The sequence below is a fragment of the Herpailurus yagouaroundi genome, unplaced genomic scaffold (assembly GCF_014898765.1).
Source record: "Herpailurus yagouaroundi ecotype Mexico unplaced genomic scaffold, PumYag 220, whole genome shotgun sequence".
Classification (NCBI taxonomy): Eukaryota; Metazoa; Chordata; class Mammalia; order Carnivora; family Felidae; genus Herpailurus; species Herpailurus yagouaroundi.
Window position 1 is genome coordinate 5499413 of NW_024412451.1, and position 26490 is coordinate 5525902.

General features: G+C 58.9%; 3 protein-coding genes across 12 annotated transcripts in view; 1 reads left to right on the forward strand and 2 right to left on the reverse strand.

The window, feature by feature from the left end:
• Window positions 1–1271: 1271 nt before the first annotated feature.
• RRAS (RAS related) lies at window positions 1272–5267 on the reverse strand. Of its 2 annotated transcripts, none has more exons than XM_040457767.1 (6): window positions 5085–5267; window positions 3051–3153; window positions 2830–2932; window positions 2637–2745; window positions 1712–1830; window positions 1272–1634 (listed from the first exon to the last, which is right to left on the reverse strand). In XM_040457767.1, exons 1-6 carry the CDS (start codon window positions 5235–5237, stop codon window positions 1550–1552), a joined length of 672 nt encoding a protein of 223 aa, XP_040313701.1. In that variant the 5' UTR covers window positions 5238–5267; the 3' UTR covers window positions 1272–1549. The 2 variants fall into 2 exon arrangements, with proteins under 2 accessions (XP_040313701.1, XP_040313702.1); XM_040457768.1 differs by having other exon boundaries at window positions 3066–3153; window positions 5085–5265.
• Window positions 5268–6757: 1490 nt separating this feature from the next.
• On the forward strand, window positions 6758–20147 carry SCAF1 (SR-related CTD associated factor 1). Of its 4 annotated transcripts, none has more exons than XM_040457765.1 (11): window positions 6758–6963; window positions 9664–9777; window positions 10025–10082; window positions 10824–10918; window positions 11183–11283; window positions 11374–11489; window positions 14223–17063; window positions 17707–17789; window positions 18020–18238; window positions 19283–19411; window positions 19707–20147. In XM_040457765.1, exons 2-11 carry the CDS (start codon window positions 9670–9672, stop codon window positions 19896–19898), a joined length of 3942 nt encoding a protein of 1313 aa, XP_040313699.1. In that variant the 5' UTR covers window positions 6758–6963; window positions 9664–9669; the 3' UTR covers window positions 19899–20147. The 4 variants fall into 4 exon arrangements, with proteins under 4 accessions (XP_040313699.1, XP_040313698.1, XP_040313697.1 ...); XM_040457764.1 differs by lacking the exon at window positions 6758–6963 and adding an exon at window positions 7033–7426; XM_040457763.1 differs by lacking the exon at window positions 6758–6963 and adding an exon at window positions 7439–9203.
• A 1318-nt stretch (window positions 20148–21465) lies between these two features.
• Window positions 21466–26490, reverse strand: part of IRF3 (interferon regulatory factor 3) — a 5349-nt gene continuing 324 nt past the window's right edge. For 4 of the 6 annotated variants that reach the window (XM_040457775.1, XM_040457779.1, XM_040457777.1 and 1 more), the window contains exons 2-8: window positions 25534–25706; window positions 24700–24871; window positions 24544–24614; window positions 23674–23866; window positions 23198–23575; window positions 22234–22349; window positions 21466–21723 (exon numbers count right to left, since the gene is read on the reverse strand). In XM_040457775.1, the coding sequence (XP_040313709.1) occupies window positions 21556–21723; window positions 22234–22349; window positions 23198–23575; window positions 23674–23866; window positions 24544–24614; window positions 24700–24871; window positions 25534–25698 (1263 nt within the window). In that variant the 5' untranslated portion in view covers window positions 25699–25706 and the 3' untranslated portion in view covers window positions 21466–21555. Of the gene's footprint in view, window positions 21724–22233; window positions 22350–23197; window positions 23576–23673; window positions 23867–24543; window positions 24615–24699; window positions 24872–25533; window positions 25939–26490 lie in introns of those variants that run through there. The other 2 variants (XM_040457776.1, XM_040457780.1) reach the window with 2 other exon arrangements.

Here is a 26490-nt window from a genome sequence, read left to right on the forward strand (position 1 = left end):
CCCATTCCCTCCCTGTCAGGGTAGAGGGAGTGAACATGTAGCACAATACGTTGGAGCCTTGCTTATTCCCAAGGCGGAAGGTTGAATGCAGGCCAAGGATTCTGTGATAATGAAACCCGGAAAGGGATATTTAGCTAATCATTGTTTGAATCTGGAATACAGAGGGACATTCATGGTTCTGGGGCAAGAGGAGGACAGCGGGGCCTCCGTCATTGATAAAGAGCGTTTACAATATTCCCAGCTCTGTGTTTGTCTTCTGGGTGCAGATCCGGTTCCTAAAGACCTCTCCGAAGTAGCTCTGTGATTACCCCCATTTTACAGCTGAGAAGATGGAGGTGCTGCTGAGGGCCCTCGTCTCCCCTTGAACCAGGAAGTGGGTTCTGGGGTGGGTGTGAGGGGAGGACTTTGGAATCGGGCCTGGAGATTCTGTCCAAACGTAGCAGATACGGGGAGACAGGGAGTAGATCATTGGTGACAGTTCTCAAGTGGAGGTGTGTGGACTAGGTGTTGGGGTTCAGGGACGCTTGTCAGGCATAGGAGATGGGGCACGTGGTGGTCTCCAGGTCTGGCGCCAGCGTTTCAGGTTAGCAAATAGAGCACAGAATTGGGGGTCCTGGGTTAAATGGGGGGCATGCAAGGGTTCCCAAACAAGCGAGTTAGCAACTTGTTTGGGTGGCCTTATGATGCCCCACGCTTCAGCCCTTCCTAGGACATAATGCTCAAATGAGATGTGTCTACGCTGGCCCCCAGGTCATTGAGGGTTTGGACTCTGAAGTCAGCCCAATTGGGAACTTTCTGGAACTGAGAACTTGCCAGCCAGCTGCTTGGACACCATTCCACCCACCTGTCCCTTCTTTCTGCAGCCAAAATGTCTTTCTCAATATGTATTGGGGGTGGTTAGGAGGCAGGCAGGGTTTGTAGTGGCTGCCTGTTTCCAAGATTCTGGAATCTTCTGGAACACCACTATCCAATAAATTTAAAAACCTGCCTGTAGCTACCGGCTACCTTGTTGAACAGTACTGTTCTAGAACTTTACAGCAAAGAGGAAAAAAAAACCCAAAAAACATTTCAGATGTTAAACCCCGTGCCACCAAAACACAAAAGGCAGAGTGGTCCCGTTGAAGATGAAGCAGGAGTCCAGACACCTGCTTGGCTTGTTCTCTGGCCCCTGCCCACCTCCCTCCCCAAGAAGCAAAGGGTTGTAGATCCGATGGTTGTAGGTGTGCCCTAAGTTCACCCACCACCCCTGAACCGTTCTAAAAAGCATTTTCTGACATTGGCAGTGACGTTTATTTCCCTAGGGGTGGAGAGGGGAGTTATATACAGCAGTGACCCGGATGCCCGGGAGCCCCTCACCCCAACAAGGGGCTCGGGTGGGGAAAGGAGGCATATTGGCAGAAGGCACACAGTGGCGATGTCCTGGAGGAAGCCAGGAATTACAGATAGGGGTGTAGTGTATCCTGGGAAACCCAGATGGGGAAACAGGCTCGGTGAGGGCAGCTGGTCCCAAGAGCTCGTGCTGGTTGCTCCTCTCACGCCGCCGCCGGGGCTACAGGAGGACACAGGGACAGCCCCCGTCCTTCTTCCTGGGGGCGCTGGGTGGGCTGGGCGGGAGCTCTTGTTCCTGATACTTCCTGTGGGAAGAAGCTAGTGAGTTTGGGTCACAGGAGCTGAGGACGAGGATGACCGGAAGGGGAGGAGCTCCGCTCACCGTACGGCCCGCACCAGCTGCTCGAAGGCCTCGTCCACATTGAGGCGCAGTTTGGCCGAGGCCTCAAAGTAGGCCACGTGGTGGGAGGCGCCATAGGCAGAGGCTTCAGATCGGGGGACCTGGGAGGGGGGGCACAGGAAGGAGTTGGGTGTCTGCACTCAGGGTGGGTCCCAACCGAGGGAGGCAGAAAATCACACTATATGCTCTAATGGGGGTTACGCAGTGTGGGGGCTCAAGGGAAAAGCTCCCAGAGGATCACGGGGGACATGCCAAGAGGGCTCAGCACCACCTAAGTAGTCAGGGAAGGCTCTGGAGACGTTTGTCCTTCTGAATGTCAGATAACTGAGTTCCCGCCCGCAGAGAAGTCTGGGTGTTCCCTGGAGAGGCCCGAGCAAGGCTCAGAAGGCTGGAAGCCCCCCCCCCCCCCCCCCGCCCCGAAAGCTTGATCTAAAAGATGAGTTCTGTGTGGAAATCATGTAGTCTCTGTGTATAGGAAGTGGAGAGAACAGAAAGGAAGAGACCAGACACGGTGGGTATCACCTCTTGTGGAAGAGCTGGAGTTCTCTCCTGGGGGCGCTGGGGAGCCAGGGAGGGTCGTGAACAGAGAAGGGGCCAGCGCAGTGGGGGGGCAGGGTGGGAGGCTGACTAGAGGTGGCGACGGAGCAGAGTTGGGGCTGGCTGACCTGGGGATGGGGGGCAGGTGCCCTTTTTGCCGTCCAGCCATCTCTCCTGGGAAGTCCTGTGTGCAAGGCTGGGAACTCAGGAGATCCAACTTGGGAGCAACACATTTAGTGATGGCGTGTGACCGTGGAGGGAGCAGGACCAGGGGAGCTGGAGGAGGCAGCCCAGGAAGGAGCCTCCCAGGCTTGAGATGCGGTCCTCCGGGGGGGGGGGGGGGGGCAGGGGGGGGGGGGGTGTCCCAGACCTGGCGCTGTGTCTCCAGATCTGCCTTGTTCCCAACCAACACGATGGGGAAGTCGTCTCGGTCCTTCACTCGGAGGATCTGCGTGAAAAGCTTGCCTACCTCGTTGAAACTGCGGATGAAGCCAGAGGTGTGAGGTCTAGCCGCCCTCCCCGCCCCACGCCCCACCCCCGCTCCGCCGCCCTCTACTCCTCACCTCTGCCGGTCGTTAATGGCAAACACCAGCAGGAAGCCGTGGCCGGCGCGCATGTACTGCTCCCGCATGGCACCGAACTCCTCCTGGCCTGCAGTGTCCAGGACTGCAGACGGGCGGAGAGGGGCTGCCTTGGGGATGGGGTTCCCACTGGCCGCCCCCTCCCCCCCGCCCCCCCGCCAGGAGCCCTCAGCCCCACCACCATCCCCCCATCCGCTCCCTGCCTCCCTCGCCCTCACTGTCCAGCCGGGCCGGGACACCATCCACAGTGCAGATCTTCGTATAGGAGTCTTCGATGGTTGGGTCATAGTCAGAGACAAAGTAGGACTGGTGGGGAGGGAGAAGACACTGTTACTGCTGTTCGTTCAGTGCTGCAGCACAGATGATGTAGCCCTGCCCCTGGGCTCTGCCTTTCTCTGCCTCCCCCCCTTCTTTCTGGGTCCCCGTTCCTCTCTCTGTGGGTCTCTGTCCCTTCCTCCCACCCTACCCTGTTTCCTTTCTGAATCTCTCCTGGTCCTCTCTTTCTAGTATAAAATACATCTCCTACATCATGATTATGTCCTGGCTGTGCAGCATTGAACAAATCACTTCCCCTCTCTGAACCTCAATTTCCTCATTTAGAAATTAAGGATAAAAATAGGACTCACTTAATCCAGTATTTGTGAGCTTCGGGGAAATTCCTGTTAAGCATTTAATGTATGGCCTGGATATAGTAGGTGCTCAGTTATTGGGAGCTATTATTGTCCAGAATATCTGCCTGGCTAGATCTCTCCCTTCTCCTCCTCCTCCCCTTCTCTCTTTTTTTCTCCTTCTTCCTCCTCCTCCTCCCTCCCCTCCTCCTCCTCCACAGCTTCTAGTGTCTCCTCCCAGGGGAAGGTCCCAGTTCCAATCCAGCAGTAGAGAAACTGCCCCGCCCAAAGTCTGGGCCCCTCCCTTCCTGCCTGGGTCAGGCCAGCCTCCAGCCAGGCCTTTGGCCAGCTTTGGGTCTGCCCCTGGGTGCAAGGGGCCCAGGGCTGAGGCCTTTTTCTATATAGGCCAGGACGTCCATGCAGGCACCGGCTGGGGGCTCTCAAGGGGTCTGGGGCCCAGGGGCCTCTGCGGTAGCATCTCAGAAACAGATACCTAATTTTAAAGGTTTTTCTAAGGTGGGAGGGTTTCCCCTGGGAATGAGGTGAAGGTTTCCTGGGCAGGGGTGGATCTTTCAGGAGAGAAGGGGTGATCTGGCAGCTGGGGCCTGAGGGCTGCATCCTGTCTGTTGGTGGGGGGTGGGGGTGCTTGGTGAGGGCTTGTCCTGAAGGGAGGGTGTAGGACCAGGCTCCCCCATGGGGGGACTAGGGGCGTGTCTTCAGAACACAACTGGAGAAGCTCAGGAGTGAGAAGGGGGGAGAGCCCCAAGGTGCACTTTTGGGAGGTTTGTCATAGAATACAGGTGCATATCTAGAGAGTCTCAAACACCCTGAGATGCATTTATAGGGTCAAAGAAACTCTCAAAGAGCAGGTCTTTCCAGGGGGGTCAAGAATCTGGGGCTTCCTAGATGGAGATGATTTGGGGGCTAGCCAAGGTTTCGGAGAGGCGCTCAAGGATTTAGAGTGGAGGAAAATTCAAGATGGACGAGCGGGTGGTTTCCCTGGGGAGAGGGGGGAGGTCTCTGTCTTGGGGGATGGGGGATCCCCAGGACTTGTAGTCTTACAGTTCTCTGGAATGGCCAAGGGGCACTGATGTTTCTGAAATCCCTTGAGTCTAAGAGTGCCTCTCTCAGGACTGGATGGTCCCAGATGGGTCCCAGGCAGTCTGGGCATAATTTCTAGATTCTGAGGGAGCTAAGCATCTAGGCTGGGGTAATCTCCCAGTTAGGCTCTGGGTGGCTCAGGCAGGAAGCTGGGATCTGGGGTTTGGGGGAGATGGGGCTCAGGTAGGAGAAGGTGGCACCTGGGGGTGGGGGCCCTTATGAGAGTGCTTAGGGTCTAAATGGGGTGACTTCTGGATTTAGGATGCTCCCAGGAGATGCCCAGGTCAGCAGGGAAGCGGGGTACTGGGAGGAGGGATGGTGGGTTTCAGGATGCCAGTATATGCCCCTTGTGTAGGGGGTGGAAGGGGTGGAGGCCCTGGGAGGGCTCAGGGTCACAATCTGAGGGGGGTTTTTAAGATTAGAAGGTCTCATAAGAGGTGCTCAGTGATGGATCGAGGGGAAATAGGGGTCTCAGAAAGAGCTCAGTTCTGGGTCCCGGGGACACCCCCCCGGGTGAGGGCCCACTACCTGGATGAACTGGATGGTCAGTGCGCTCTTGCCCACGCCGCCGCCGCCCACGACCACCAGCTTGTGTGTCTCGCTGGGTGGGGGGTCCCCGGGCCCCGGCCCCCCGCCCCGGGGCCGCCCCCGCCCAGTCCCGGACGCCGCCCCGCTGCTCATGTCGCCACCGCTGCCGCCGCCGCCGCTACTGCCTGCGGGGGGGGGGGGGGGGGGGGCGGGCGGGGCCTAGGGGCGGGCCGCGCTAATAAGGCTACTGCATAATCATGAGCTCCGGAGAGAAGGATTCGAGTCTTGGGACACTTGGGAGGAGGCAAGGCCAGGGAAAAGGAGGAGCTATGCTAATAAGGGAAGGGGAAAGGCTTTCGCTGTGAAGGGGAATTCCAAATGGGGCGGGAGTATGTTAATGAAAGAACTGTGCTCACCCAGAGCAGCGCCACGCGCTCTCAGCAGGCGGGCCCCTGGGGGCGGGGCTATGGTAATAAGCGCTCTCACTCTCTCGACCGACGGGTCGGGAAAATCATTCGGGGAGGTGCTATGCAAATTAAGAGCCCGGAGACTGCTTCTCAGGGCACCGTCCCCGAGGCTTCGTTTTAGTAGGCGGGGCTCGTGGACCCGCGCGCGGCCGTATATAGGCGCGCTCGGAGGAAGGAGTGGGTCTTGAGGGGAAGCTCCACCTACGTCCTGGGATCCTAGCCAGGCTTCCGACCCGGGTGTCTAGTCTGGACGCTGGAGTCTCCGCCCGCTAAAGGACCCAGGCTTCCGGTTCCCGGAGTCCCAGCCAAGCGGAAGGCAGACTGGGAGGGGAGATGGGGCCCTGGAGGGGGGACAGCCGCGTAACGGGACAGGGAGGGGCCGTGAGATCACTGCATTCCAGATCCCTGAGCCAGCTCGCCCAAGCCGGGGTGGCCGAGTCATGAAGGGCCTAGGGCCAGGATTTCTGAGGCTTGAAGGAGGAAGAAGCGGAGGGCCCAGGCTTTTGAGTCTCTCGGAGAGAATGAGGATGGAGGCCTGGAATCCTGGGTCCCGGGGAGGAGGGGATCTGGGAGTCTTTACTACTGGATTCCGTAAAGGAGGGAGCTGGGGGCCCTGACTCTTGGGTTCAGGGGTTGGGTTCGGGGATTCAGAATTCTGGATCCGAGGGAATTCAGGTGGGGAGCCCGAACACTTGTGTCTGTGTAAAGTACGAGCTGGAGACCAGCAATGGTCTGAGGAAGGAAGGGCCTGAGGGCCAGACTCCTGGTTGGAAGGAAGAAGTGGTCGGACTCCCAAGTCCCAGGCAGGAGGGGAAATAGGGAGTCCAGGCTTCTCTGCTGAATGAGAGGAATCAGAATTTGGACTTTTCCGTCCTAAATGAGGAGGAGGTTGTACGTCAGGCTCCTTGGTTCTAAATTTAGAGAGGACTAGGAGATCGGGATTCTGGGATCCCCAGAAAGTGGGCGGGGCAACTCAGCAAGTCCGGCTGTTTTTCTACTTCCCACTCCTCGAACTACAATTCCCTTGCGGCGGTCGGGCTGAGTGGTCTTACATCACTTCCTGTTCCGCAGCTCTTTCCGCGCGCGCGCAGGGCACCGTGGGGCCTTGTCGCGGGCTGCCGCAACCCCGCCCACTTCACCTCTCACCTCCTTGCTGTCCCCGCGCGACGGAGGCGACGTGCGGACTACGCCTCCCGGCGTCCGTCGCGCGCGCTCATGCCTATGTGCCCCATTGGTTGCTGGGAAATTGAGTCCGGAGCCTTCCCACCAGCCTTCACGGCACCGTGCTCGGTACTTGAAGTCCCGGCAAGCTCGGCGGCGTTTTAGCTCCGCCCCTCTCCTCCCTCTGCTCGCGAGCCCCCCCAGCCCGCCCCGCCCCGCGCCGGGGCCGGAGCCGCAGCCCGAGCGGCGGGGTAAGATGGCGGCGGCAGTCTGGGCCGCGGGGCTCGGGCCTATCGGGGTGGGCGGGGCGGAGTCGGGTCGCTAGTTGTCCCGGGGTCCTCCCCACACGCCGCGGGGCCTGGCGGACTTAGCGGGGCGGCCTCGGGCCCGGCAGCGGCGGCGGAGCCTGGCGCCGAACGGGGGGCCTTCTCAAGGCCCCGGGACGCGTCTGTGGGTTCCAGGGGGCATCTACGGGGCGTCCCCGAAGGACTGGGGATGTCCACCGGGCCTGGACTGAGACTGGAGCCTGCCCTCCATCACATAGCTGGCCTGGGTCATATCTGTAGACACTGTTGATCGTCTTTACGGGCTGACCCGAAGCTAGGGTCTGTTTATAGGGTTCTGGGGCCATCTTGAGATCTTGAGATATGTCCCAGGGTGAAGGAGGTCTGCAAGAGCAGAGGAGTATCTGCAGAGCCATCTATAGCGCCCGGGGTATGTCTGTTAGGACTGGGAGTGTCTACATGGGCTGCCTTGAGGATGCGGCTCACCTACCTGGGTCTGGGGCCATGTAGCGGGTCTGGAAGAACTGTTGGAGGGCTAGGAAGTCTTTTAGGGCCACCCAGGGGGGTGGGATGTACCCACCAAGGGAGGGAGGCAAATACTGACGGGTGCTGAGAGGCCTGGATGGGTCTCTAACGTCTGAGAGTGTCTAATATGGGTGACAGGAGGCTGGGGGGCACTTAGAAGGACCTGGAACCATCTAGGTGGCTTTCAGTGTGACTGCAGGAGTACAGTCTTTATGCCTGGAGCAATTCGAATGCCTTTTGGGGCTGGGTAATCGCGTGGAGAACAAGACAAAGGAGAGTATTGGAAAATTTGCCCAGCTCAAATGTACTTGCACTTTATAATGTAATTTAAATGAAAAATGTTGCTAAAAATTCTGCATTGCCCTGGAGCTATAGAGAGTTGGAATTAGTCCACATTAGTCTGGGGAAGTCTGTAGGATCATTGAGACTCATTTAGTGCAATGCTTTTCAGACTCTTTTGACCTTGATCTACAGTAAGAAGTGCATTTTTTGTGTGTGTGTGTTAAGAGCTAGGACATACTGACATGTGTATTTAATGCCAAAGTCCCATTAATTAATATTCCCACGTACTACTTGTGATGCATCATGAAGAATTTTCAACTGTGTTCGATTTACTTTTATTTTTTTATAACAAGCTAATTGCAAAGCACTGTACTGCTCTCAGACTGTAGTTTGGGGAACACTGATCTAGAGGGACCTAGCAACGTCTGCAGAACCTTTTCGTGTCAAAAAGATATAAAGAACTGTGGATGTATCTGCAAAGCCTGGGGCATGTCTAAATGGGCAGGGGAGCATCTTCATACACCGCGGAGGGCTTGGGGATCTGTGTGTCTGTCCTCAGCAGGTCTTGACTAAAGCCCCTGTTATGTGGCAGTCACTGTTCTGCGGAACATGCGCTTTTCCCAGAGGTGCTGGAGAACTGTCCACGGGGGTTCAACAAGGCGGGACATGTTAGTGGGAGTTAGTGAAGGAGCCACAGGCTCTTGTCTGGGAGGTTGCCTGTGGGAGCTTGGGCAGAGCTTGGAAAGCTGTGGTAGGAAGGAGACCAGGACCGATGCATTTGCTTGGCAGGTGTGCAGCTGGGAGAATGGGGGAGGTAGATGTGCGGTAAATCTGGGCCTTGAAGCTAATTTTTGTTATTTTGTATTGAGCGCTTGGGCTGTGCTAACTCTGTAGCAGAAAGTCCCTTTGCTTTCAGTTCTTACCGCCCTTCTTGGAGGTAGATGCTCTTGTGGTGCCCGTCTACAGAGAAGCATAAAGAGTCAGGGGTTTTAAAGCTTTCTGGGAACTCTGGAGACCGGATAGTGTTTTCACAGTAGCAGATTGGATGGTTCTAAGGAAGCTTGCAGCTGGAGTACTCCTACTTTCTGAAGACCTAATGGGGACACCCACCAGTCTGAAGGATAATCTTTCAGCCTCCGAATGATCTGAGAATTTCTGTGACCTCATGAAGGCTTTAGCCATGATCTCCCACAATGGGCAGATTGGTGATAGGTGGATGTCCTCCGCATGCCTTTCTGAAAGTAGTGTTTTCGGTCTGGTGTTGGTTTTGTACATCACTCTTGTAGCTCCATTTTTTGTGTATAAACCAGTTTTTTCTTTCTTTTTTTTTTTTTTTTTTTTTTGGTCCCTCACCACCGAGGAGAATCGTTGCCGCTTTAGGGAGTTGCATGGTATCTGAGGTATACTCAGTACACTGGCACGTATCTCAGTTTGGGAGAGGAGAGTTTAGGGGACTGCGGGACACAGTATTTGAAATCACAACTCAACCGGGAAAAACATCAGCCAACGTGGGGGCAGGCAGGGAGGTCTTAAAGCTTGGTTGTGGGGGAAGCTTTAAGTGGAGACTGGGGAGTGGAGTGTTGAAATAGGAGGCCAGAAGGCCTCCCTGCAAGAAAGGAAGCAGTAGAAATCTAGGCAAGGGAAGAGAGCCATTCTGGTCTCTGCGACGTCTGCTCAGGGCCTGGGACTCGCCCAAGGACTGGCGTGTGGTGGTAGAGGGCGGAAGGATGCTGAGGAGGATGCTTGGTCAAAGCTGTGGCGGAGGCCCTGGAGATCCTTGCGTCCATCCTCTGCTTCCAGCCCCTTCCACCACCCCCCACCCCTGCCTCCACTCCAAACTCTCACCCCCTCAACCACCAGGTGACCATGGAGGAAGAAGATGAGTCTCGAGGGAAGACAGAGGAGTCGGGCGAGGATCTGGGCGATGGTCCGCCGGACAGAGACCCCACGCTTTCTCCTTCTGCCTTTATCCTGGTGAGGCTGCTAGATGTCTGGGGCCAAGGGAGGGACAGGCTGGAAATGCAGATGTCAGGGCCCAGCTCCTGGGCCCTGGGGGGAGGAGGGGCTGGGGGCCTGGACACTTGGCCCCTCTGAAGGGTTCGAGTTTCGTTATAGGGGTGTCTGGAATGGCTGTCTCCCAGGAGCAGAGCTTGTGACCATTTGCACGGGTCCCCTGACTGCCCTTTCTTTCCACCCCCTCCACCCTCCACCTTTTCTCTAGCGGGCCATTCAGCAGGCTGTGGGAAGTTCCCTGCAGGGGGATCTGCCAAATGATAAAGGTACGATGGGTTCTGGTTCCTCTTAGCCTCCGTCCCATCTCTCCGTATTCTTTATCCTAATTGCATTCCTAAAAACTTCCTGAGGCCTCCCGGGTACCGCCCTTGTGCTGGCTCGGGGAGCCAAAGATGGGTCGGACCCCATGGCTGACTTGGAGGGGCTCACGGTCTGGTGGAGGGGAGATACAGTCACAGCGCAGAGGTGGCCCCGGGGCACTAGGAGAGCGCAGGAGGCCCAGTTAAGCTAGTGTGGAGGAGATGGGGTCTGGGGAGGCTTCCTAGAGGGGCAGACTGGTGAATTGGGTCTCCAAGGATGTACTGAAGTCGTTGTCTGGTAAAGAGGAAAGCCTGGTAGGCAGAGGCACCCAGCAGGCACACAGCACAGGGGCGTGTTGCAGGACCGAGCTGTGGTTCTTTGGGGCTGGCAGGCCTGGGGTGTGAGCAGGAGGTGAGGCAGGACAGCTCCATGGGACCTGTGTCACCGCAAGGCTCTCGTGCCAGGCTGGCTTGTCTGGAATCCATCCTGAGGGCAGCTAGGAGGTCAGGTGGGTGAGAGCGCCTCAGAACGGCGCTGGGGAAGTCTTTCTGGGCCCCAAGGTGGGAGCTGAGGGGTGGAGGCAGGGAGAGCAGGCAGGAGTTTGGCTCCCTCCTCAAGAGCCCGAGCAGGCTCCTCTTTCCTCTGACTCCACAGAGTCTCTGTGTCTCGTCCCCTGTGTCCAATCTCCCATGCAAATCTCTCTCCAGATGGCTCCCGGTGTCACGGCCTTCGATGGAGGGGCTGCCGGAGCCCACGGTCAGAACCCCGTTCCCAGGAGTCAGGGGGGACCGACACGGCTACTGTGAGTAAGAGCAGGGGGCTGGGGGCCCAGACTCTTGGGGTTGGGGTGCTGATCAGCTGCAGTGTTGGAGGGGTTGGGGGCATCATCCCTGGGGCCGGGCCCTTGGGTCCTGGGAGCAAGTCAGGATGAGGGAATTGGTTGGATCTCTGCGTCTTCTCGGGTTCTCAGATGCCTGGGTTCCTGAAGGTTTAGGGGCTGGGGAAGTGGGATTTGTGGGCCCTCACGTGAGAGGGACGGGTTGGAACCCCTCCCGGCCTATTCCAGGTGTTGGACATGGCCGCAGACAGCTTCCTCGCGGGGCTGGTGAGCGTTCTGGATCCCCCAGATACCTGGGTTCCCAGCCACCTGGACCTTCGGCCTGGCGAGTGAGTAGTTGGGTAGCTGGAGTGGGAAAGGTCTTTAGCGGGGGAGCTGGCAGCTTCCTTCAGGCTCACTCACCCCCTTCTGCCCTGCAGAAGCGAGGACATGCTGGAGCTGGTGGCCGAGGTCCGAATCGGGGACAGGGATCCCATCCCTCTGCCGGTGCCTAGCCTGCTGCCCCGTCTCAGGGCCTGGAGGACAGGCAAAACGGGTATGTGGGGCCAGGGCAGAGCTGAGCAGGCGGCCTCGGAGTCCTGCACGAGTCAGCTGTTGTTGGTAGTAACAGTAGCGATCCTGTCATTTAGACAAAATCTTTAAGCCTCTGCCTGTTAGACTGCAAGGCTTTATGTACCTACAGACGTACCTACAGCAAACGCTGATGTCCTGGCCGGCACGTGTGAGGCACTCTGTGTCCAGAGCGCTACGTGGCAGTGTAACTGCACTGGGAATTCGTCTCCCTGGGATTGGGGGTGGGGTGGGGGGAGGCTCTTAGCATCTCTATCTTCCAGAGGAGACGAATCTGAAAAAGGGAAGTCCCTTGTTTAAGGTGGCACAGCCAGTAGATGAGTGGTGCTCCTGGGCCCTGAGCCTGTAGCCCAGGTCTCTTTGAGTGTTAAGCCCTGTGAGCAGCGTAGAGCTTCTCAGACTTGGGCGGGTATCAGAGTCATGAGGAGGAGGACTTTGTTGATACACGGGTCCCTGGGCCTACTCCTAGGATCTCTGATTCAGTGGGTCTGGGGTGGGGCCCGGGAATTTGCATTTCTAACCAGTTCCTCGGTGAGGTTTCCAGGGGCCCCCAGGACCCCGGTGGGAATCCCTGGTTTAGACTCCGCACCCCCCCCCCCCCTCACGTGCATCCACAGTTGGGAGGGATGGAGAGGAGAGGTCGGCGCGGTCAGCAGAAGTGACTGTTGCGCAGCCGACCGTGGCTCACACACGCTGTGCCCGTTTTGGTTTCTCTTGTCTTTTTTTTATGGCTGCGAAATGTCTTGTCCATTCGGCTCAGGGGGCGTTGTACTCAGGGCCCACCACGCCCTTGGGGAACCCCCCCAAAAGCTCTTCATTTCTTTTAAAATTAGAAGGCCTACAGGATAAATAAACAAATGGACGTGGCAGTGTCCTAATAAAACTTTATCTACAAGAACAGAAGGCGTTGGGAATTGGGTGTCAGGCCTTCGGTGATATAGTTGTGTCTGGACTGTAAGAGCTGTTTGGTGGGAGATGCTGGGGTTTTTATTTTCTTACTAGAAGTGGTTTTCTTCATTTGGAAGTTATTAAGAACTTTAGGAAAAAAATCTCATCCCTGATTCCATATCGTATAAAGATTACATAAAGGAGGGGCCGTCTTGCATTTCCAGACCGCTCTAGTCTGTGTTTTACACTTCCGGTGGTGGTAATAATTCATAAGCAGGGTAGGAATAGCTCGTGCTCACCAAGTCCTTGTGGGGCCGGGCGCAGTCTGGTTTGTTCCACACAGCTGCCCACCTAGTCCCCTCATCCCTGCGATGTGTGAATGCTCTCATCACCGTCCTCCCTGCTTTATTTTCTTCCACAGCCCTCAGCAGTTGGCAGACTTTTCTGCGTGGCTCATGGAGATTTCTTGAAGGCAGGGACTTTTGTCTGTTGTGTTCACTGTTCTGTTCCTAGTACCTGAAACAGCTTGGCACAAGATAGGCGATCAGCAAAAATGTACTGAATGAATGAGTGCATGCCCACTGTATACATGAAGAAACCAAGGCAGGCAGAGGTTGAGTTCCTTGTCCTTGGTCACATCACGGGTGAGGGCCAGAGCCTAGGATTGGATTGAGAGGTGGCTCTGGGACTGCCCTCTTTTATTTTTTTATTTTTTTTTCAACATTTATTTATTTTTGACAGACAGTATGAGCTGGGGAGGGGCAGAGAGAGAGAGGGAGACACAGAATCTAAGACAGGCTCCAGGCTCTGAGCTGTCAGCACAGAGCCCGAGGCGGGGCTTGAACTCACAAAGTGTGAGATCATGACCTGAGCTGAAGTCAGACGCTTAACCGACTGAGCCACCCAGGGCACCCCTGGCACTGCCCTCTTAAGCCCCAGCTGTCCTGTCACTGTCTACATGACCATGCTGGTGCCCTTGCCATCTCAGGGTCCCTGTAGTAGGTGGTTGAATGGGGCCTCTGGACCCCAGTGTGTGTGTCCGGAGGTGCAGCCCAGGTCCGTTGTCACCGTGTGTGGGACTGATGGCATGGAGACCACGTCATCCTCAGAAAGCAGGGTCTCAGGAGGACAAATGAAGTTAGGCAGGAAAGCACGATGCCTGGCCCATGTGGAGGGGCGAACACTGCTTGTTCCTGTCGCCCGTTGGCGGTGTCTTTGAGTCCTGAGCGGATGTTGCCCCTCAGATGGGGCTCGTCACAGAGTGAAGTGCGTGGGTTGTGGACTCCGGCTGTCAGGGCTCCCTGGCTCTGCCATTTCCTGGGCTCTCGAGAGGGAGATTCACCTTCTCAGCCGCCCACAGTTCCCTTCAGGAAACAGGATAGATTCCCACAAGAGGCAGCTGGAGCAGCGGTCTTAGGTTCAAATCCCAGCGACCCTTCTCTAGCCTGTGTCTTCTGTGGTGACACTGGTCAGGGGGTTCTTGGGCTGCGGGCCAGTGTGTATCTCAGGACATGGGAGCACAGGCTCAGTGGCTTCAGTGGCTACATTGGCTGTTTGCACCCCCCCTTCTCCCTGCTGTGTGTCCTTGGGGAAGATACTGCAGTGCTCTGTGCCTCAGTTTCCTCCTGAAAGGACGCAGTACCTCCAGCTTGGAGTCATTAGGAGCATCTGTGAGTTGTCCCGTGCAAAGTGCAGGGTGCCACCAGAGTGGGGTGGTGGCTGGGGCACTGGCCTGCGGCCCCCTCTGCACGGCCCAGGGAGGAGGACATGTGCCTGACTGGGGCTCCCTGTCTCCTTTCTTCCTTTACAGTGTCTCCACAGTCTCACTCCTCACGACCCTCCTGTGCCCGTCACCTCCTTACCTTGGGCACTGGAGATGGGGGCCCTGCCCCACCCCCTGCCCCATCCTCTGCGTCCTCCTCCCCCTCCCCTTCCCCCTCATCCTCCTCCCCTTCGCCTCCCCCGCCTCCACCTCCTCCAGCCCCCCCAGCCCCACCTGCCCCCCGATTCGACATCTATGACCCCTTCCACCCCACCGACGAGGCCTATTCCCCACCACCTGCTCCGGAGCAGAAGTACGACCCCTTCGAGCCCACTGGCTCCAACCCCAGCTCATCAGCGGGGACTCCTTCACCCGAGGAGGAGGAGGAGGAAGAGGAGGAAGAGGAAGAAGAGGAGGAAGAAGAGGAAGAAGAGGAGGAGGAAGGCTTGTCCCAGAGCATCAGCCGCATCTCCGAGACCCTGGCGGGCATCTATGATGACAACAGTCTGAGCCAGGACTTCCCAGGTGATGAGAGCCCCCGCCCGGACCCCCAGCCCCCACAACCGACTCCGGCCCCTGGAACGCCTCCACAGGTGGACTCCACCCGGGTGGACGGAGCCACCCGCCGTCGCGTCTTCGTGGTGGGGACGGAGGCGGAGGCCTGTCGGGAAGGCAAGGTCTCTGTGGAGGTGGTGACGGCCGGCGGAGCCGCCATCCCACCAACCCTGCTGCCACCGGGAGACTCCGAGATCGAGGAGGGCGAGATCGTCCAGCCGGAGGAGGAGCCCAGGGTGGCAGTCTCCCTCTTCCGGGCCGCCGGCCGGGCGGCGCGACCCCCTCCTGCAGCCTCAGCACCCCCGGCGGCCCAGCCCCCGCCCCCGCCACCTGCCCCCCGCGCCCCCGAGGGGGACGACTTCCTGTCTCTGCACGCCGAGTCAGACGGCGAGGGCGCCCTGCAGGTGGACCTGGGGGAGCCGGCGCCCGCCCCGCCGACCGCGGACACGCGCTGGGGCGGCCTGGACCTGCGCCGCAAGATCCTGACCCAGCGTCGGGAGCGCTACCGCCAGCGCTCGCCCTCCCCAGCCGCCGCCGCCACCGCCGCCGCCGCCCCCGCGGGCCCCCCCACCCGCAAGAAGTCGAGGCGGGAGCGCAAGCGGAGCGGCGGCGAGGCCAAGGAGGCCGCGTCGTCGTCGTCCAGCGCGCAGCCTGCCCCGCCGGCCCCGGCCTCCCCCTGGGACTCCAAGAAGCACCGCTCCCGGGACCGCAAGCCGGGCTCTCACGCCTCGTCGTCCGCCCGCCGCCGCTCGCGGTCCCGCTCCGCCCGCCGCCGCTCGCGCAGCACCGACCGCCGCCGCGGGGGCAGCCGCAGGTCGCGGTCCCGGGAGAAGCGGCGGCGGCGGCGGCGCTCGGCCTCCCCGCCCCCGGCCACATCCTCGTCGTCGTCCTCGAGGCGCGAGCGGCACCGTGGCAAGCACCGAGACGGCGGCGGCGGCAAGAAGAAGAAGAAGCGGTCGCGGTCCCGGGGCGAGAAGCGGTCTGGGGACAGCGAGAAGGCCCCGGTGCCCACCCAGCCGCCCTCCGGCTCCAGCTCCCTGGGCGGAGAGCGTGACAGCCGCCGCAGGGGGGCGGTGCCACCTTCCATCCAGGACCTCACGGACCACGATCTCTTCGCCATCAAGCGGACCATCACCGTGGGCCGGCCGGACAAGTCCGACCCCCGAGGCCCGTCGCCGGCCCCGGCCTCGTCGCCCAAGCGCGAGGTCCTGTACGACTCAGAGGGACTGAGTGCCGAGGAGCGGGGGGGCAAGAGCGGCGAGAAGGACCGGCGCCGCTCCGGGGCCGCCTCCTCCTCCTCTTCCTCCCGGGAGAAGGGATCACGGCGGAAGGCGCTGGATGGGGGGGATCGGGACCGGGACAGGGACAGAGATAGGGACAGGGACAGGTCATCCAAGAAGGCTCGGCCTCCCAAGGAGTCAGCGCCCTCCTCGGGGCCTCCGCCAAAGCCACCAGTCAGCAGCGGCTCCGGCTCGTCCTCCTCGTCGTGCTCCTCCTCCTCCCGGAAGGTGAAGCTGCAGTCTAAGGTGGCGGTGCTGATCCGCGAAGGCGTCAGCAGCACCACGCCGGCCAAGGAGGCCGCATCCGCTGGCCTGGGCTCCATCGGAGTCAAGTTCAGCCGCGACCGGGAGAGCCGCTCCCCTTTCCTCAAGCCCGATGAGCGGGCCCCTGCAGAGGTGGCCAAAGCAGCTCCAGGCAGCACCAAGCCCAAAAAGACCAAGGTCAAGGCCAAGGCTGGGGCCAAGAAAGCCAAGGGGACCAAGGGAAAGACCAAGCCATCCAAGACCAGGAAAAAGATCCGCAGCGGGGGCAGCGGTGGGGGCAGCGGCGGCCCTGCGACGCTGAAGAAGTCCAAGGCGGATAGCTGCAGCCAGGCAGCGGGGGCCAAGGGGGTGGAGGAGACTTCCTGGTCCGGGGAAGAGCGGGCGGCCAAGGCCCCTAGCACCCCGCCCCCTAAGGCAGCCCCTCCCCCCCCTGCACTCACACCGGACTCCCAGACTGTGGACAGCAGCTGCAAGACCCCCGAGGTCTCCTTCCTTCCCGAGGAGGCCGCTGAGGAGGCTGGGGTCCGAGGCGGGGCAGAGGAGGAGGAGGAGGAAGAGGAGGAGGAGGAGGAAGAGGAGGAGGAGGAAGAGCAGCAGCCTGCCACCACCACGGCCACCAGCACGGCCGCAGCTGCCCCGAGCACTGCCCCTAGCGCGGGGTCCACAGCCGGTGACTCAGGGGCAGAGGATGGGCCGGCTACCCGTGTCTCCCAGCTGCCCACGCTGCCCCCGCCCATGCCCTGGAACCTGCCTGCTGGTGTGGACTGCACCACCAGCGGTGTCCTGGCCTGTGAGTGTGCCCTGGGGTGGGGGGCGCGGGCTGGGACAGACAGGATTGGGGAGGACCAGGTCCTGTGGGGACAGGCTTGGAGGCAGTGGGGATGCTTTGGAGGGGGTAGGTGCACAGTGACCCAGACTGCGAGGGGTTTGGGTGGGTGAGGGCTGATGAGGGGCTGTCTAGAAGGCTGGTAGATGTCTGGCTGTGCTGGAGGAGAGCAGGCAGGTGAGTGGGGGGAGGGGGGGTGGCCGGCCCAGCACAGGCTGGAGGAGTGGGCCGTGTTCTGGGGTCCACCCGGAGGTGGACGAGGTTGGGTGTGGTGGAGGGACCAGGAAGAACAGGGTGAGCAGGGAGCGTTGTCCCTTAAGGGATAGCAATAGGGCACAGGGGGCTTGAGACAGAATCTCACCTTTGCCGCTACCTCGTCCCTGAATGACCTGGCCCTATTTCCCCCCCGGACCACACACATACCTTGAGTCCTAAGAATATGTGGGGTGCGGAGCCGTTCTCTCACTGGCCAAGGTCCCCTTTTCCCAATTCTGAGCCCGAAACCTATGGTCTCTCCAGGGCCCGGGGGGAAGACGGCAGCAGGTGCCTAGGTGACCTCTTGTGTCAGCTCCTGATGTCCTTGTCCTCAACTCTCTGCCTCTTGCAGTGACTGCACTTCTCTTCAAGATGGAAGAAGCCAATCTGGCGAGCCGAGCAAAGGCCCAGGAGCTGATCCAGGCCACCAACCAGGTGGGCCCCTCTGGGGAAGAGTCCCCACAGTCCCTCTTCTTGTCCCCTGACTCTGATTAGGAGAGGAACTACAATTCTCAGCAGACCTTGGGACAAGGAAGGGGTCGGCAGGAGGAGAGGCCTCTTGCCTCTGGGACAATTTGGAAATCGGGGTGGGAAGGATGGGGGTACATGTTCCCTCTTTCCCTCCCCCTCCCTTTATTCATCCGCTCTCCGACCTCTTCCGACAGATCCTCAGCCACCGAAAGCCACCCTCCAGTCTGGGGGTGACCCCAGCTCCTGTGCCCACCTCTCTGGGTCTACCCCCTGGCCCTTCCAGCTACCTGCTCCCTGGCAGCCTCCCCCTGGGGGGCTGCGGCTCTACCCCTCCCACCCCCACTGGGCTGGCTGCAGCATCTGACAAGCGAGAGGGCAGCAGCAGCTCCGAGGGACGTGGGGACACAGACAAGGTGAGCTGGGTTTGGGAGAGGTGGGTTGATGGTGACAGTTTTGCAGATGCTGAAGTGCAGGGGCCCAAGGAGAATAGCAGACTGATGCCAACAGGTGGGAACTCAGATGAAACAGAAGTCGTTGAATTGTATGGAACTAGAATTTTTTTTTCAATGTTTATTTATTTTTGAAAGAGTGAGAGATAGAGTGTGAGCGGCAGAGGAGGAGAGAGAGAGGGAGACACAGAATCCAAAGCAGTCAGGACAGAGCCAATGCAGGGCTCAAACTCAATAACAGTGAGATGGTGACCTGAGTGGAAGCCAGATGCTTAACCGACTGAAGAAGGAACCCAGGCACCCCAAGGAACTAAACTTTGATTCAAATGCACGAGTGGGAACAAACCAGTTTTCATTTAGCTGCATCTGGCTTCTACTCACAGGCCTCAGGCCGGTTTTCCTTTCGGTCAGGTCCAAAAAGGTCATTGTGGTCAAACAGCCAATTGCCAGATGATGGGGTCGCCTGTTTCTTACTTTGTGTAATTTTTTTTTTAAGTTTATTTATTTATTTTAGAGAGGGAGGGAGCACAAGTGAGGGAGGGGCAGAGAGAGAGGGAGACACAGAATCTGAAGCAGACTCCTGGCTCTGAACTGTCAGCATAGAGCTTGATGCGGGGCTTGAACCAAACTGTGAAATCGTGACCTGAGCCGAAGTCGGACACTCAACCAACTGAGCCACCCAAACGCCCCATTTTACTTCGTGTAAATTACAAAATTTACAAATGGGCAGTGGACATATGTGTCCTGGTCAAGGCCACCGGGGATAGCCCCAGGTCCAGCCTAGGTGATGTTCAAGTGATGTTCAGAGGCCCGGCCTGGCCTGTGGTCTGGGGTGACCGCAGCAAGGGCAACACAGGGCAGATCCTGAGCAGGACCTCCACCTCCAGGAGTAGCTGGATGTGTCAAGGAGGCTGAGCTGGCAGGCAGGTGAGTGGAGGCCTGGGGTTCCGCAGGAACTCATCCGGCCTTTGCCGTCTCTCCTTCCCTCCCCGTCACCCCCTCTGCCAGTATCTGAAGAAGCTGCACACGCAGGAGAGGGCAGTGGAGGAGGTGAAGCTGGCCATCAAGCCGTACTATCAGAAGAAGGACATCACCAAGGAGGAGTACAAGGACATCCTGAGGAAGGCTGTCCACAAGGTGGGGCCCAGCGGGGGACAGATCCACAGAAGTGGGGAGAGGACAAGAAGGAGACATGTGCATGCATGGGGAGCCGGGGATGGTGGGTCAGTGTGGAAGGTGAGGAGGGGACAGGATTTGCTCAAGCCCACCTGGGCCTGTCCCGCTGACATCAGGGGGACACGTAGGGGGGTTGGCCCGGAATCTGGGGGAGCGGCTCCCATCCCAGCTCGCAGCTGTGCTCCGCAGTCAGCAGTCCAGGTGGAGGGGACCCCGGGGGGGCTGGAGGTGACCACAGCTGCCTCTCACCCCCTAGATCTGCCACAGCAAAAGCGGGGAGATCAACCCAGTGAAGGTGAGCAACTTGGTGCGGGCCTACGTCCAACGCTACCGCTACTTCCGCAAGCATGGCCGCAAGCCGGGGGACCCCCCAGGGCCCCCGCGGCCGCCCAAGGAGCCTGGACCCCCTGACAAGGGTGGCCCAGGCCTGCCCTTGCCCCCTCTCTGAGACCCTCGGCCACCCCTTCCTTCCTTCACCTCTTTGGAATTCTGGACGTATTTATGGCTCCACCTCCCCACTTCCCTCCCCCGCCCCGTCAGTGGGATGATTGGGGGAGGGTTGCTGCAGGGAAGAGGAGAGCCCCCTGCCCTGCCCAGCCCTGTGCCCCTTGCCCCCAAGCCTGTCCCCATCGCCCCTCCCTTCTGTTTGTGCCCCTCCCCCAGTTTCATTAAAGATTTCATGAAATGTTAGCCCCGAGCCCCATGATTTCAGCCCTTTTTTTTTTTTTAATTTTTTTTAACGTTTATTTATTTTTGAGACAGAGAGAGACAGAGCATGAATGGGGGAGGGTGAGAGAGAGGAAGACACAGAATCCGAAACAGGCTCCAGGCTCTGAGCTGTCAGCACAGAGCCCGACGCGGGGCTCGAACTCACGAACCGCGAGATCGTGACCTGAGCCAAAGTCGGCCGCTTAACCGACTGAGCCACCCAGGCACCCCAGCCCTTTCTTTTCAGAGACCAGTTTGGGAAAGGGTTGGGAAGAGACTTGCCCAGGTCTGACCCAGGTCTGAGGGTGGTTAGCAGGGTGTGACTCGGGGGAAGTGCTTTTCTCTCTCCGGGCCTCAGTTTCCTGATCCTTGAAGTGGGTGTTACAAGGACGAAGACCCAGGCAAGTGACGTACTTAGAATCGCCACATCAGCTACATAGCAAGTGGTTGCTGTTGACAGAAAATGGTGGCGGGTGGGAGGTTGGGGTCCCAGGTCCCACCTGCTCAGTGTCTTCCAGGCTAAGGGCACCTGGGTGCTATTTGTCTGCCCTGGAATTGCCTCAGCAACAGGACTTTTGTCCCCCATTTAGTTGGATTCCCTTTTTACCAGTCCTTCGAGGCTGGGGTGATATTACCCATTCTCCTGAGGTAGAGGGAAACTGAGGCACAGAGCGGCAAGGGCCACACAGTGAGTCCGGGCCACGCTGGCCTTCGTCAGTCCACATTACCCAGAACCCAGATGTGGTGAGGAGAGGTAGTAGGCCTGGGTCACCGGAGTGGGCGGGCCTCAGGGCTGGGGCACGGAGCTCCTTTACGACTGCCTGCTCCAGCCCCACGCAGCAGGGAGTCCAGGGCCAGAGGTCACCTGGCAGGAGCTGGGAGGGGACCCAAGGTGCCCCCAGCCAACAGCACAAGGCTCTCTGCTTACTGGACAGGGGCCTGAACTGTTTATAAACGAGACAGAGGTTCTAGATTCTGCCCTGGGGCCTCCCTCGCAGAGCAGCAACCCTGGAACCCGGCCTGGTTTCTAACCCGTCCTGTGTTTCCTACTGTCTGACTTTTGCTCTTCTCCAAGCCTCAGTGTCTTGGTCTATAAAACGGAGGTGACTGTCACACCTCCTCACCAGGTCCCTGGGAAGGGGAAAGGAGGTGACCAGTATCAGCTGCCCCCGCAGTGTCTGGTCCTTGGGCAGTGAGCATCTGGGTTGTGGGTTGCACAGAGGGGTCAGCTGATGCCCTAAGAAGGAATAATGCCTGGCCTGCGTCAGGGCTAGCCCGGAGACCCTGAATACCAGACACACAAGTGGTGACAGTGGTAAGAAACAGTTTATTGGCCAAGGTGAGGGCGCAAGAGGCCATCATCCATGAGGAGTGAGGGGTCAGATCTCCCCAGTGACCTAGAAATCCATGTCTTCGACCAGGTCCTGGAGGTAGGCCTTGTACTGGTCCGAGGTGAGGGAGAGTGGGTAGCTGTTGGAGATGTGCAGGTCCACGGTGGTCTCCAGTGAGGAGGCGCCCCCTGACCGTGCCATGTCCAGCAGGGCCCTGAGACAAGTGGGAACAACCTGCAGGAAGTGGGGGGGAAACCGGTCAGGGAAAACACTCCACCTGGTTCACGGGCAGGGGTAGGGTTGAGTGGACTACAACTCCCAGCAGCCCCTACACTGTAACTCCGGGGGAACTATTTGGCCCAGGGCTGCCGGAAGTTGTAGTTTTCCCTATAACCACAACCACCAGAGGTCCAAGAAGTTTCCTAGGGCTGAGGTGCTGGAGGGGTTCCCAGAAGCTAGGGCTGAGCAGCTTGTGGTCAGAAGGACTCCTAGGAGCTGTGGTTCCTCACAGAGACTGTGAGGACTCGTAGTCCACCGACTTCCACATGGTTTTGAGAGTTCAAAACAGGTTGTAGGGGTGAGGAGAAAAGAGGGACACCCAGAAGCTCCTCTGGATGAGAATCTGGTGGTTGCAGAGACTCTTGGAAGTTGTAGTTTTTCAGAGGGGCTTCTGGGACTTGTAGTTCCTCTGCCCTTTGTTAAGATCCCCCCCGCTTTAGCTCCAGGAGCCCAGGCCCGCAGCACCTTGACCATCACGAGCTTCTTGATCCACGGCTGGTCCTGGGGCCATGGCTCCCCAACGCAGAACCAGAGGGTGTAGCGTGGTGAGTGTCCGCTTCCTTCAATGAAGGCAATCAGTTCTGGAGGCCCGAGAGCTTAGTGAGGCATGGGAAGAAGACCCTCCCCTTCCCCCTCCCTGCCCCCCAGACCTGAGTAACAAACAGCCTCACCTTCATCCCTGACCTGAAGCCCAACATCCCTATACCACCATGACCAGATGGCCGCTGATCTGGGCCAAGTCCCCACAGTGGTGGCACAATCTTAAACATTCCTCCTCCCATGGGGTGGGGCTGGAAGATGTGCGCACACACACACACACACACACACACACACCCCCCACAGGAGCGCGCTCCCGGAGGGACGTTCCAGGATTCTGGAGGCCCAGGTGGTTGGCAGTTTTAACTGCTCTTCAACCCCCCAAGGCCACCCTCTCCTGATAGGAGCCAGTAGCCCCTGTGGCCATTCACATTTAAGTCACATGTGACTAATTAAAGTCAACATTTAAAAGTCCCTTCCTCCGTTGCATTGGCCTCCTCTAAGTACTTAGTAGCCACACACGGCTAGCGGGTACCACGCCTGACAGCGCACACACACAGCGTTTCCAGCACTGCAGACATTATCTATTGGACAGCAAAGCTCTGAAGGACCTCTCTCTCCTGCATCTCTCTGGCCCCCTATCCTGGTAAGTGGTAATAACTGGTGATCGTGATGACCGTGGCAGGTAATTCCTCGAGCACTTCCGCACACCGCGCCCCCCGCCGCCTACCGGCTCCAGGCAGTGGAGACCCTTCTCCGACAGACTCAGAGCAATCCAGTCTTTTTGCCCCAGGCCGAAGTTCAGTCCTCTGAATTCCATTCCGGACCTCAGAGTTCTGAACCATTGGGGTACGCTCTTTCCACAGCAGAGCTAAGACCCTGCCTCACTCACCTGCCACGAAGGGCTTCAGGTCGAACACGTCTCCTTCCTCATCCTTGGGGACCTCGCCGCTGGGCCCGTGGCCACTGTCAGGGAGGAGCTCCTCGCCCAAGGCCCAGTACGTGTGACAGTGCCCCAGCCTCCGGGCGCAGAGCCGCTGTCCCGCCCTCCACAGAGCTAGCCCCCCACCGAGGCAGCTCAGCACACGCCTCACGTAGCCCATCACGCCCCTGTCCGTCAGCGACACCCCGGGGTCTGGCAGGATTATTGGCTGTCCAGGCAGTGTCTGGTCTGCATCTGACGCCACCAGCCGCAGGCCCCCCGGGCAGAGGGCAGTCTGCTGGAAGACTTGGCGGCCCCGGTAGAAGGCAGTCAGCTCGAACTCCCACTCTGAGCAGCGGCAGCAGCGACATGAAGGGGGAGGGGGATTGAGTGAGCATAAGGGGGTCCATCGCCCCAGCCCCTCCCACCCTACAGTCGGCGCTCACCTTCCTCAGGCACCAACAGCCGCCTCAGTGGGTTTTCCGGGGGCTGCAGGTTTGGGCAGGGGGCAGGGATGTCTACGCTGGGGCTCAGCAAGAATGGAGGGGTCTCCTCAGGGACCATAGGCAGGCTCGAGGGCCCCCCATCTGGGAATGGGGCCAAGGCCATGTCACTCAGCAACTCCTCCAGTATGTCTTCCTGGAGAGAAGGAAGAAAAGAAAAGGACCCAGGCATTTCCACAGCCTTTTCTGGAGACGCCATATAGACCAGGCCTTTGTGCCCAGCAATGTAGGGACCCAGAGAGGAGTCACAGCTGAGCTTTGCCTTCAAGGGGCTTCCAGTTGGGGGTGGGGGTGGGAGACCACCGTGGGCACAGAATGGCAAAATACATGCTCTGCTATATGCTGGGCCTACTGCCGGCCCAAGGGGAGTGGCTAAATCTGGCCCCAGGATCTGGCCCTGTGCAAGCCAGACCTGGGCAGAGAAGGCTGGACACGACTTCAGAGGGGGACCTGCCCCAACGCAGACATCAGCAAGACCAAGGGGAGGGTGGTTCTGGGTTCCCGGGAGGCTGAGGGTACCCTAAATAGCAAGGGAAGCTATGAAACTCTGGGAAGGTATATTAGGGCCTTAAATGCCTGGTGAAAACGAATTTTCTCCTGAGGATGCCAGGAAACCATGGCAGGGCTATGAGCAGGGGAGGGACAGGGTCAGCTTTAGCTCAGTTTGGGGACGGACTGCAGGGGAGAGAAGGGAGGCTCAGGAGGAAGACGGAGGCGAAGGTCCAGGGGGAGAAAAGGAAGCCTGAACAAGGCCATGGGGACAGAAAGACGGGCCCGAGACAGGAGGGCAGGAGGGTTGGGATGCGTTCTGACCTGGGTGTCAGAGGGACTGCATCTGCTATTGGTATCTGGAGAGGTGTCCAACTCAGGAAAGTCCCCAGCTCCTGTCAAGGAAGGTGGTAAGTGGAGAAGGGTGTCGGGGACACTCAAAATCCCACCCCTCCACGTGAAGCCCCACTTCTGGCACACCTGAGTTCACAAACTCATAGACCTTGTGGGGGTCGTGGGGGTCCTTGCTCCGGTCCTCCGCTAAACGCAACACCTCCTTCCGGTTCAGGGCCGATCGGAAATTCCTCTTCCAGGTGGGCAAATCAGGTTTATCCTTTCCAGGAGTGTAGGCGCCGCTGGCCTCGGCCCAGGCCTGGGGATCCAGTTGACGAGGATAGTGAGGGTGACTAAGACCCCCTGCCCCAACGTTCTAACCTGGCACGTTCTAACCTGGCAAGGTTCCATCCCTAAACCCTTGGATTCTCTGCACCCCAAGGTCCCCTATCTTCACTTTTTGAAAACCTTTGCTTTCTAAGCCAAACTTCCAGGTCCTACTGGGTGTCTAACTCTGCCACCAACCTGCCCCAGGATACCCTGTAATAACCCCGCCCCCTCACACTCTAACCCGGGATACCGCACCACTGGTATATTCTAACTTGGTGGGGCATCACCTCAGCTTGGGGGCCAAGTCTCGCCTCTAAGGTTCCAAGCCCCGCCCCCAGAATTCTATGACCAAGCCCCCCGCCCTCTGCGAGCTCTGAATCCCCCAGGATGCATTTCCTTCGAGAAATTACCCCGCTTTTCCGGTTCTTTTCCCGGAAACTGGCCGCTCCAACATTGCCTGCGGTCGACACCGATAACCCCGGCACCGATAACCCGGCCGGGTCCTGTCCTAACTCCACCCACCTCCAACTGCCAGCGTCAGCTCGGGCGGATCACAGGCGTGCTAACCCCGCTTTCCCGGCTCCACCCCCTGGGAGTCCATCCCGCCTGGCTGGCAGCTCAGGGTTTCGGGCGTCCGGGAAGCTCACTCACCTGGAAGATGCCGAAGTCCTCCTGTTGGGCATCCTGGCGCAAGCCGTGCTTCCACGGGATGCGGAAGCGCGTGCGACTCTCGTCCAGCCAGGCCACCCCCTCCAGCCGCCCCAAGTCCAGCTGCAACTTCAGCCAGGGCAGGATCCGCGGCTTTTGGGTACCCATGGTTCGGCCTGCGCTTAGAGAGCAGTTCGTGGGCTGGGGGCCCATGTGGCCTGAGGGTGCCACACCCAGACCTCTCTCTCTCACGGGACCGCGGTGCAGGGTCCCTCACGTATATTTTCCTGGGTACAACATAAGAGCCCTTCTTTTTCATCCTCTGGAGAGACTCCCCAATTCGAGACACCCCCCCCCCCGCCTTTGTCTAGCTGCTTCTGTCCGGGCCCTCTACCTCCTCAATTCCGCCAGCGTAGAACCTTCCCTCTTCCGTTATAAACCCTTTTCTCCTCTCCCCTCCCCCACATCACCCAACGCAGTCACCTCCACTTCCAAGGTAGAGCCTCCCCTAGTTATTTCAGTGCAGACGCTATTCACTTGTAGATCTCTACCTCCCGTATTTATTCCTGTTGTTGACCCCTCCTACAACTCCCCCACAGAAGAGCCGCTCCCCCATTTCCATCGTAGACCCTCCATCCACATCCCCCCTCAAACAGCCTCCCTCCTCTAGGGCACCCCACACACACACACACTTCATAGAGTGGACTGCCTTCCATTTTCAGGGTCCACTCTTCCTTTCATCCCCTAGTGCAGACGCCTCCGATCTCCGCAACCTCCCCGCGCCCCGCTACTTTTTTCTTTTGTTTGTTTGTTTGTTTTGTTTTGTTTTTACAGCCGACCTCCAGCACCGGGTTGCTTCACTTTTTCTCCTCTTTGCTTCACTTTCCCTGGAGTACACAGTGCCCCTCTGTGCTATCAGGGTAGACCCATTCTTTCACCCATTTCTCACTCCGGACGTCA